This window comes from Acipenser ruthenus, unplaced genomic scaffold, assembly GCF_902713425.1.
Source record: "Acipenser ruthenus unplaced genomic scaffold, fAciRut3.2 maternal haplotype, whole genome shotgun sequence".
Lineage (NCBI taxonomy): Eukaryota > Metazoa > Chordata > Actinopteri > Acipenseriformes > Acipenseridae > Acipenser > Acipenser ruthenus.
The window spans coordinates 1-10,886 of NW_026708258.1; the positions used below are offsets into that span (position 1 = coordinate 1).

At 53.5% G+C, this 10,886-nt stretch overlaps 1 protein-coding gene across 1 annotated transcript; it reads left to right on the forward strand.

Moving 5' to 3' along the window:
• Positions 1-2,364: 2,364 nt before the first annotated feature.
• On the forward strand, positions 2,365-6,016 carry LOC131730441 (transmembrane protein 240-like; the record flags this gene model as incomplete). The annotated part of the gene is made up of 2 exons (XM_059020503.1): positions 2,365-2,601; positions 5,787-6,016. Coding segments are annotated over 2 exons (392 nt in total), but the record flags the coding sequence as incomplete, so codon positions are not given.
• Positions 6,017-10,886: the final 4,870 nt, after the last annotated feature.

Genomic DNA, 10,886 nt, shown 5'->3' on the forward strand with positions numbered 1-10,886 from the left:
ACATTATATAGATGCATATGTAATATGGCATTTTTCGAGTAACAGATGGATTGTGAATATCATTTTGTATTTAGGACTGTAGCCAGTCTATACATTTTACAATCTCTAAGCTGCATGCATGCCTGCCTAATTAGAAACAGCTGCATGAGTAACACAGATGCATAAACACTGTCCTGTATGTGTATTTCCAGTGCATGTGTTCTGAACATATGATATGTTTATGTAATTCGTTCTCTGTGTGTGTGTGTATATATAAACACATACATGCATGCATGCACGTGTATGTATTATACATGTACACGCATGTATACTGGTGATAGTGAATGTATATACAGACATATACATACTGTATATATGAATATGAAGTATAAAAGGTCATCTAACAAGTATTTGCAAGCCATGGTCCCAGAACCCCGAGCCTGGGCAGCAGCCCTGCCTCTGCACTCACCTGCAGGTAGTGTGGGTCACTAATACAATATAATAATATCTTTAGTTTTATATAGCGCCTTTCATAGTGGACCAATAACTGCAGAGTCACACACACAGCTTACACACACTGCACTCACACACACAGAGTCACACACACAGCTTACACACACTGCACTCACAAACAGAGTCACACACACAGCTTACACACACTGCACTCACAAACAGTCACACACACAACTTACACACACTGCACTCACAAACACAGAGTCACACACACAGCTTACACACACTGCACTCACAAACACAGAGTCACACACACAGCTTACACACACTGCACTCACAAACAGTCACACACACAACTTACACACACTGCACTCACAAACACAGAGTCACACACACAGCTTACACACACTGCACTCACAAACACAGAGTCACACACACAGCTTACACACACTGCACTCACAAACACAGAGTCACACACACAGCTTACACACACTGCACTCACAAACACAGAGTCACTCACACTGCACTCACACTGCACTCACAAACACAGTCACACACACAGCTTACACACACTGCACTCACAAACACAGAGTCACTCACACTGCACACACACTGCACTCACAAACACAGAGTCACTCACACTGCACTCACACTGCACTCACAAACACAGAGTCACTCACACTGCACACACACTGCACTCACAAACAGAGTCGCACACACAGCTTACACACACTGCACTCACAAACACAGTCGCACACACAGCTTACACACACTGCACTCACAAACACAGAGTCACACACACAGCTTACACACACTGCACTCACAAACACAGAGTCACACACACAGCTTACACACACTGCACTCACAAACACAGAGTCACTCACACTGCACACACACTGCACTCACAAACACAGAGTCGCACACACAGCTTACACACACTGCACTCACAAACACAGAGTCACACACACAGCTTACACACACTGCACTCACAAACACAGAGTCGCACACACAGCTTACACACACTGCACTCACAAACACAGAGTCGCACACACAGCTTACACACACTGCACTCACAAACACAGAGTCACTCACACTGCACTCACACTGCACTCACAAACACAGAGTCACACACACAGCTTACACACACTGCACTCACAAACACAGTCACACACACAGCTTACACACACTGCACTCACAAACACAGAGTCACTCACACAGCTTACACACACTGCACTCACAAACACAGAGTCACACACACAGCTTACACACACTGCACTCACAAACACAGAGTCACACACACAGCTTACACACACTGCACTCACAAACACAGAGTCACTCACACTGCACACACACTGCACTCACAAACACAGAGTCGCACACACAGCTTACACACACTGCACTCACAAACACAGAGTCACTCACACTGCACTCACACTGCACTCACACTGCACTCACTCACTGAATGCACTGTGTTTTTATTCAGGCCCCTGCAGGTCGATAGAAATATTATTCTCAACAGCTGCTTTTCAAAGTGTGGCTGTTCCTGGAGCATTTAGTAGGGGCCGAATCAGTGATCCCCAGAAGTAAGACCGATTTTGAAACGCACGCGCGTTGGTTTCATGACCTCCATGGTTTCTTCATGTATTGCAAGTGATTTGGGTATTTGGACAAAGTTGTTTGTAAACCTGTCAAAATGCTTTCTAACTGCACTTTCATTTGAATTCTATACTAGAAGCTAGGAATCAAAAAACAATTCCCAAAGCAGGCAGGGAAAACACGCCTGTCCAGATTTCCTATTATAAATATATATAGAAGATAATGAAATGCTGTGAAGGTTATTCATGTTATAAATTAGAAACTCTTCTCTCCCTCTCCCCTGAACCTCACCTTCTTATTCCTTCACTCCCTCTTTCTTTCACACTGCGCCTCCTCTCCTCTCTCCTCCCCCTCTCCCCGGCAGGCACCATGTGCACTATGTGATCCCCTACGATGGAGACCAGTCGCTGGTGGACTCCTCTGAGAATTACTTTGTGAGCGACAGCGTCACTAAGCAGGAGATCGACCTGATGCTGGGGCTGCTGCTGGGGTTCTGTATCAGCTGGCTGCTGGTGTGGCTGGATGGAGCTCTGCACTGCGCTGTGAGGGCGTGGCGAGCCAGCCGGCGCTACGGTGAGTACAGGGGCCTGGGAGAGGGGAGAGGGGAGAGGGGCCTGAGAGAGGGGAGAGGGGAGAGGGGAGAGGGGCCTGGGAGAGGGTACAGGGGCCTGGGAAGAGGGTACAAGGGCCTGGGAGAGGGGAGAAGGGAGAGGGGCCTGGGAGAGGGGAGAGGGGAGAGGGGAGAGAGGGGCCTGGGAGAGGGTACAGGGGCCTGGGAAGAGGGTACAAGGGCCTGGGAGAGGGGAGAGGGAAGGGGAGAGGGGCCTGGGAGAGGGAAGAGGGGCCGGGGAGAGGGGAGAGGGGAGAGGGTACAGGGGCCTGGGAGAGGGGAGAGGGGAGAGGGGCATGGGGAGAGAGGGGAGAGGGGAGAGGTGCCTGGGGAGAGGGTACAGGGGCCTGGGAAGAGGGTACAAGGGAAGGGGAGAGGGGCCTGGGGAGAGGGTACAGGGTACAGGGTACAGGGGCGAGGGGAGAGGGGAGAGGGAAGGGGAGAGGGGCCTGGGGAGAGGGGAGAGGGAAGGGGAGAGGGGCCTGGGGAGAGGGAAGGGGAGAGGGGCCTGGGGAGAGGGTACAGGGTACAGGGGCCTGGGGAGAGGGTACAGGGGCGAGGGGAGAGGGGAGAGGGGAGAGGGGGAGCTGGGGTTCTCAAGTCTCTTCAGGTGCAATAGGAATGTTGTTTGTTGAAAGGATTCTTGCAGCTCTGCCTTACCACTGGTGCAACAAAGCTGGGTTTGGGGAGCAAACAATTATTCAATATCTTGAACCAGCTTGAGCAGCTGAAAAGTGGAAGCTTCAAATCCACAGAGTGAGTGACAGGTATCCTGCTCTCATCAGTGTATCACACTGCTTGGTAAAGGCTGGTATTCCATCACAGGGCATTAAACAGTGCAGATCAGATACAAGCACGTTACCACAGCTGGACAGGAGCAGTGCGGCCGAGGGTTTGGATGAAGAAAGCGAGCGTACAAACATGCACAGAGGAGCCGCGTGACCCGGACAGCAGTCTTTGAACTGGACTGGGCTGTGGAAACGTCTAGTTTGCTTTAATGTTTTATAGTTTTGACCTCTAGGCGTTTCTAGTGGCACACGTGCGCCTCCGTTCGGATGTCGCTTGGCGCACGTTAGCCGCTCTGCAGCGCCCTGTCGTCGTGCTGTTTTGTTTGTGATTCAGTTCCTCAGAAGAGTCTCCGCAGGTCTTATTATTGAGCTGTACTGGCGCTCGCTGCGTGGGTCACCCGTGCTGACCTCTAATGCATGTAGATCTCTCAAATAAGAAACCGCTCCCTGATCCCAACACGTTCCTGCAGCCTGCTCTCATTTCATCTTCTGGGATTCCCCAAACGAACCCAGGCAGCTGTCTGCAGGGCTGCCACTGCTCTCCCATCCCGACAAACGTTTCTAACATTCAAGATGAAGTGAGGGGCATTCAGCACCTCTGTGCGTTTGAAGAAGCTGGACTCCTCTGTGACTCTCACAGCCCTGCTGCAAATGCATCAGATTGTCGTCTTCAGCGCTGATTCATTAGTGTTTAATTAACTAGCCTGGATACCAGCTGCTCAGCCTCCCCTACCAATCACTGGACTGTCTCTGAGAGAGCTGCACAAAGAGGAGTGTTCATTATTAATAGTGTGCAGGGTGTGTGTGTGTGTGTGTGTGTGTGTGAGTTAGTGTGGCTGTGTGTGTGTGAGAGTTAGTGTGGCTGTGTGTGTTAATGTGTGTGTGTCTGTGCCTGTGTGTCAGTGTGTGTGTGTGTTTGTGTTAGTGTCTGTGTCTGTGTGTTAGTGTCTCTGTGTGTGTGTGTCTCTCTGTCTGTCTGTGTGTTAGTGTCTGTGTATGTGTGTGTGTTAGTGTCTCTGTGTTAGTGTCTGTATGTGTGTGTGTTAGTGTCTGTGTGTTAGTGTATGTCTGTCTGTCTGTCTGTGTGTGTGTTAGTGTATGTGTGTTAGTGTCTGTGTATGTGTGTGTGTTAGTGTCTCTGTGTTAGTGTCTGTCTGTGTGTGTGTTAGTGTCTGTGTGTTAGTGTCTATGTGTCTGTGTGTTAGTGTCTCTGTGTTAGTGTGTGTGTTAGTGTCTGCGTGTTAGTGTCTCTGTGTTAGTGTCTGTGTCTGTGTGTTAGTGTCTCTGTGTGTGTGTGTCTCTCTGTCTGTCTGTGTGTTAGTGTCTGTGTATGTGTGTGTGTTAGTGTCTCTGTGTCAGTGTCTGTATGTGTGTGTGTTAGTGTCTGTGTGTTAGTGTGGGGGTCTGTTTCAGTTCCTCGGATAGTCACAGTGCCGTGGCTCCAGACTCTTTCTCCAGTCTCTGCAGAGACTCTCAAACCCCGTCCAGCCTGCCAGCTGGGACCCCTGGCATTAGAAATCCTCGCTGCCAACACGTGGGACTGGCATGTGCTCTGAGCACAGGAAATGGGACCATGTTGCAGCTCTGCAGGGTAACGACGCGGCTGCATTAAGGCTGTGCTTTTTTACATGACTGTCTGATTTCTCAGCATGTGTGTTACTTACTAGATTCAATCTGAAAAACATACCCCCCCACTGACTGGCCCCCTGCATGCAATAGATCTGCGCTGAGTTCATGTGAAATTCAGAGAAACTGGCTATGCTCTCCGCCCGGCTACATCAGCAGCGCTGGGGCCATTGGAACCGCTTCATCACGGTTTAATTAAACTGATGGGATTCCAATGATAAAAGCATGCTGGTGGAGACCCCTGGATCTGCATTGCACCAGCGCTTAACAGCACAAGAGCTGCTGAGAACTGCAGGAGCACGTTTCATTCTTCACACCAATTCCAATTTCTTCAAATCAACGTGGCAATAAACAATAATTCCTTTTCTCTCTCTCTCTCTCCCTCTCCCTCCCTTCACACTCTCTCCATCTCCGTACCCCTCTCCCTCTCCCTCCCTTCACACTCTCTCCATCTCCGTACCTCTCTCCCTCTCCCTCCCTTCACACTCACTCCATCTCTGTACCTCTTTCTCTCCCTCTCCCTCCCTTCACACTCTCTCCATCTCCATACCTCTCTCCCTCTCCCTCCCTTCACACTCTCTCCATCTCCATACCTCTCTCCCTCTCCCTCCCTTCACACTCTCTCCATCTCCATACCTCTCTCTCTTGTTTCTTGTCACTCACTGCCTCCCTCTCCCTCCCCCTCTCTCTCCCTCCCCCTCTCTCCCCCGCCCCTCCCCTCTCCCCCCCTGCAGACTCCCCCTCCTGGTCCTGGCTGCCCCGGTTCTGTAACCTGCGGGCTCTGAGGCGCCCCGCGGCGCTGCGCCCGTTCGAGGACTCCAGCGGGAACATGGTGCACATCAAACAGAAGCTGTACCACAACGGACACCCGAGCCCTCGCCACCTCTGAGCAGAGCCTTCACCAGCGCTCGCTCTCGACGGTCCTTTCCAACTGAAAAACTCAAGCAAACCCTTCTTCTTTTTTGTGGGGGGGGGGGGGCGGGATGGGAATGGGGAATGTGTGTGGATCTGGGATGGGGTGCTCGGAGCGGGACTGTGTTCAGGAATTTAGATCTTTTTGTTGTTAGGGGGGTGGGCAGAAAAAAGAAAAATGGGTTAACCCCTGGTTGACCTCCGGAATGGTGTGTTTCTGATGCCCCCCCTTGTGTCCCCCTGTCTCGTGTCGTCTGCTCCAGCAGTGTAACAATCGCATAGAGCCCAGAACCTGGACTGAGCAGGGGAGAGGGGTGCAGTTACCAGCCAGCTCAAAGAGTCCTCCTTTCAGGGGAAACTGGCAAGATAACGTTCTTCAGAGCTAGTTTCTTTCTGCATACCTCTGCTACTTGTTCTGATTTACTCTGCAAAACATAATGAAGAAAATGAAAAAATACAAAGTTTAAATCCAAGCACAAGAGAAGGCGAGGAGGGTCAGGGACCCTGGCAGCCCAGCGATTGCACTGTGCACGTCAGAACCCGACCCGCACGACCAAGCAAAACCAACTCGAAGAAATACATGGACCTGGTCTGTAAGATCATTCTGTCATGTCTTAGTCTAGAACCACCTAGAGGGGGCAGCACCTATCTCATCTGACTCCAGCCAGTGTGCTCAGAGCCCCTGTCTCCTCCCCTTCCTGAGGGGGAGACGAGAGAGGAAAGGGACCTGGTCCGGAGCTCAGAGCCCCTGTCTCCTCCCCTTCCTGAGGGGGAGACGAGAGAGGAAAGGGACCTGGTCTGGAGCTCAGAGCCCCTGTCTCCTCCCCTTCCTGAGGGGGAGACGAGAGAGGAAAGGGACCTGGTCCGGAGCTCAGAGCCCCTGTCTCCTCCCCTTCCTGAGGGGGAGGTGAGAGAGGAAAGGGACCTGGTCCGGAGCTCAGAGCCCCTGTCTCCTCCCCTTCCTGAGGGGGAGACGAGAGAGGAAAGGGACCTGGTCTGGAGCTCAGAGCCCCTGTCTCCTCCCCTTCCTGAGGGGGAGACGAGAGAGGAAAGGGACCTGGTCCGGAGCTCAGAGCCCCTGTCTCCTCCCCTTCCTGAGGGGGAGACGAGAGAGGAAAGGGACCTGGTCCGGAGCTCAGAGCCCCTGTCTCCTCCCCTTCCTGAGGGGGAGGTGAGAGAGGAAAGGGTCCTGGTCCGGAGCTCAGAGCCCCTGTCTCCTCCCCTTCCTGAGGGGGAGACGAGAGAGGAAAGGGTCCTGGTCCGGAGCTCAGAGCCCCTGTCTCCTCCCCTTCCTGAGGGGGAGACGAGAGAGGAAAGGGTCCTGGTCCGGAGCTCGGAGCCCCTGTCTCCTCCCCTTCCTGAGGGGGAGGTGAGAGAGGAAAGGGTCCTGGTCTGGAGCTCGGAGCCCCTGTCTCCTCCCCTTCCTGAGGGGGAGACGAGAGAGGAAAGGGTCCTGGTCCGGAGCTCGGAGCCCCTGTCTCCTCCCCTTCCAGAGGGGGAGGTGAGAGAGGAAAGGGTCCTGGTCCGGAGCTCGGAGCCCCTGTCTCCTCCCCTTCCTGAGGGGGAGATGAGAGAGGAAAGGGACCTGGTCCGGAGCTCAGAGCCCCTGTCTCCTCCCCTTCCTGAGGGGGAGACGAGAGAGGAAAGGGTCCTGGTCTGGAGCTCAGAGCCCCTGTCTCCTCCCCTTCCTGAGGGGGAGATGAGAGAGGAAAGGGTCCTGGTCCGGAGCTCGGAGCCCCTGTCTCCTCCCTTCCTGAGGGGGAGACGAGAGAGGAAAGGGTCCTGGTCCGGAGCTCGGAGCCCCTGTCTCCTCCCCTTCCAGAGGGGGAGGTGAGAGAGGAAAGGGTCCTGGTCCGGAGCTCGGAGCCCCTGTCTCCTCCCTTCCTGAGGGGGAGACGAGAGAGGAAAGGGTCCTGGTCCGGAGCTCGGAGCCCCTGTCTCCTCCCCTTCCTGAGGGGGAGATGAGAGAGGAAAGGGTCCTGGTCCGGAGCTCAGAGCCCCTGTCTCCTCCCCTTCCTGAGGGGGAGATGAGAGAGGAAAGGGACCTGGTCCGGAGCTCGGAGCCCCTGTCTCCTCCCCTTCCTGAGGGGGAGGTGAGAGATGCGTTTTGCTGCGTAATTCAAACCCTCAGATTCCACTTGACAATGTGAAACCGGAATGTCAGCCTCCTGCTCCTTTCTCTTTAAATCCATTTCATGTGTCTTCTTTATCTCGTTGATTTATATGTTTAAAATATGAATTTATACATTAGAAGAATTGAGAGGGGGTGTTGACCCCCCCTTGCTATCGGTGTGGATGGTAGCGTACCTGCCACTCCCCCTCTTATTTACTGGCCCCAGACCCACCCCACTGTGGGCAGACAGTGGGAGTATGTGGCTTCGTGGCACTGTATTTAGCCTGTAGTTTGATCAGAACATCTGTAGCCAGTAAGTATTGTGTTTTGAGTGAGACAAATAGAAGACATGCAGAATATTTCAGCAGTGAGGCGAGTCTTGTGTCTCGAACGCATCACATATTCTCAGGCCTCCGACTCCAGAGACAGCGTCCCGGGTTTGAAACACGGGTCCTGGTGTTTAATCCTTGTTTTGAACTATTTGTATTTGAATGTTACAATACATTATAAAAAACTAAAAAAAAAGAGAGAGACTTGTGTTCTTCTTTAAAGCACAACACTGTGATTGATCCTGCACACATGGACACACAGCAGCTGTAATTTCAGGACAAAGAGGTCGACTCGCGTTACTGACAGCAGAGCTCCTGCAAACAACACCCTGAATCACCCCACTGATTACTATGCAAACCCCTCTGTGCATTCACATGCATGTTTGTATTTCAATGAATTACGATGTCACATTTACAAACAGACCCCCTCCCATCTCTCTGCACTCCCTCTTCACTCGGCGCAGGCTCAAGGGACTCACAAACTGAATGTTACCTGAACCACACACACAGTGAGGGGCACTGCACTGGGGTTTCCACACCCACATCTACCTGGACAGCGTGACTGGGAGTGGCGCTTGCTTTTTGAATTTCTGAAACGCCGGGGGTCTTCCTGCAGTCTTCGGCAGGTGAGAGAGACCTGGCAGCAGGTGAGAGAGACCTGGCAGCAGGAGAGAGAGACCTGGCAGCAGGTGAGAGAGACCTGGCAGCAGGTGAGAGAGACCTGGCAGCAGGAGAGAGAGACCTGGCAGCAGGAGAGTGAGACCTGGCAGCAGGTGAGTGAGACCTTGCAGCAGGTGAGTGAGACCTGGCAGCAGGTGAGTGAGACCTGGCAGCAGGTGAGTGAGACCTGGCAGCAGGTGAGAGAGACCTGGCAGCAGACGACAGAGACCTGGCAGCAGGTGAGTGAGACCTGGCAGCAGGTGAGTGAGACCTGGCAGCAGACGAGAGAGACCTGGCAGCAGGAGAGAGAGACCTGGCAGCAGGAGAGAGAGACCTGGCAGCAGACGAGAGAGACCTGGCAGCAGACGAGAGACCTGGCAGCAGACGAGAGAGACCTGGCAGCAGGAGAGAGAGACCTGGCAGCAGGCGAGTGAGACCTGGCAGCAGACGAGAGAGACCTGGCAGCAGGAGAGAGAGACCTGGCAGCAGGAGAGAGAGACCTGGCAGCAGACGAGAGAGACCTGGCAGCAGACGAGAGAGACCTGGCAGCAGGAGAGAGAGACCTGGCAGCAGACGAGAGAGACCTGGCAGCAGGAGAGAGAGACCTGGCAGCAGGAGAGAGAGACCTGGCAGCAGGTGAGTGAGACCTGGCAGCAGACGAGAGAGACCTGGCAGCAGGTGAGAGAGACCTGGCAGCAGGTGAGTGAGACCTGGCAGCAGACGAGAGAGACCTGGCAGCAGGCGAGAGAGACCTGGCAGCAGGTGAGTGAGACCTGGCAGCAGGTGAGTGAGACCTGGCAGCAGGTGAGAGAGACCTGGCAGCAGACGAGAGAGACCTGGCAGCAGGCGAGTGAGACCTGGCAGCAGGCGAGTGAGACCTGGCAGCAGGCGAGTGAGACCTGGCAGCAGACGAGAGAGACCTGGCAGCAGGTGAGTGAGACCTGGCAGCAGGAGAGTGAGACCTGGCAGCAGACGAGAGAGACCTGGCAGCAGGCGAGTGAGACCTGGCAGCAGGCGAGTGAGACCTGGCAGCAGACGAGAGAGACCTGGCAGCAGACGAGAGAGACCTGGCAGCAGGTGAGAGAGACCTGGCAGCAGGTGAGAGAGACCTGGCAGCAGGCGAGAGAGACCTGGCAGCAGACGAGAGAGACCTGGCAGCAGGCGAGTGAGACCTGGCAGCAGGCGAGTGAGACCTGGCAGCAGGCGAGTGAGACCTGGCAGCAGGTTGCAGATGCTGTGCTGCACGTGTAGAAACAGAACATTAGCCTCACGAAGGTAAAAGCAAAGTCAGTTACTGTCTCACTCACGATCCGTGGGTTCATTACCTTCCCTGTGACTAGCATGGTCTATACCTGAGAGAGCACCAGGGGCTTGTCATCCAGGTGCTCTCTGCTGGTTAGGTTTGCTTCACCATGTGGCAGGGAGCTGTGAGACCCATCGAAACATATTGATGCAGCACATGGCAGCTTCAGGTCTGAGTCATCTACTGCTCTTCATTCTGTCTTCTCTGTGTGTCTTTCTGTATTCAATCCTGTCTACTTAACCAGCCCATCTACCTTTCCAACCCCATTCCTCCAGAAAGCAGCTCTCCCTGTCACTCGTCTGCAGTGACACATCCCTCTTTTTTTTAAATTTAGAATATCCAATTATTTTTAGACTCGGCTCACCGCTACCACCTCCACGCGAATTGCCTCCTCTCATGTGTACATTTTCTTATGTTCATTCACCAGTTCTCTCCAGCTGCATGATAAGGACCCCCCTCTCACCCAGAATATCCATCGAGGAGTCGAGACCTCTTCACACCTCCACGGTAGGATCAC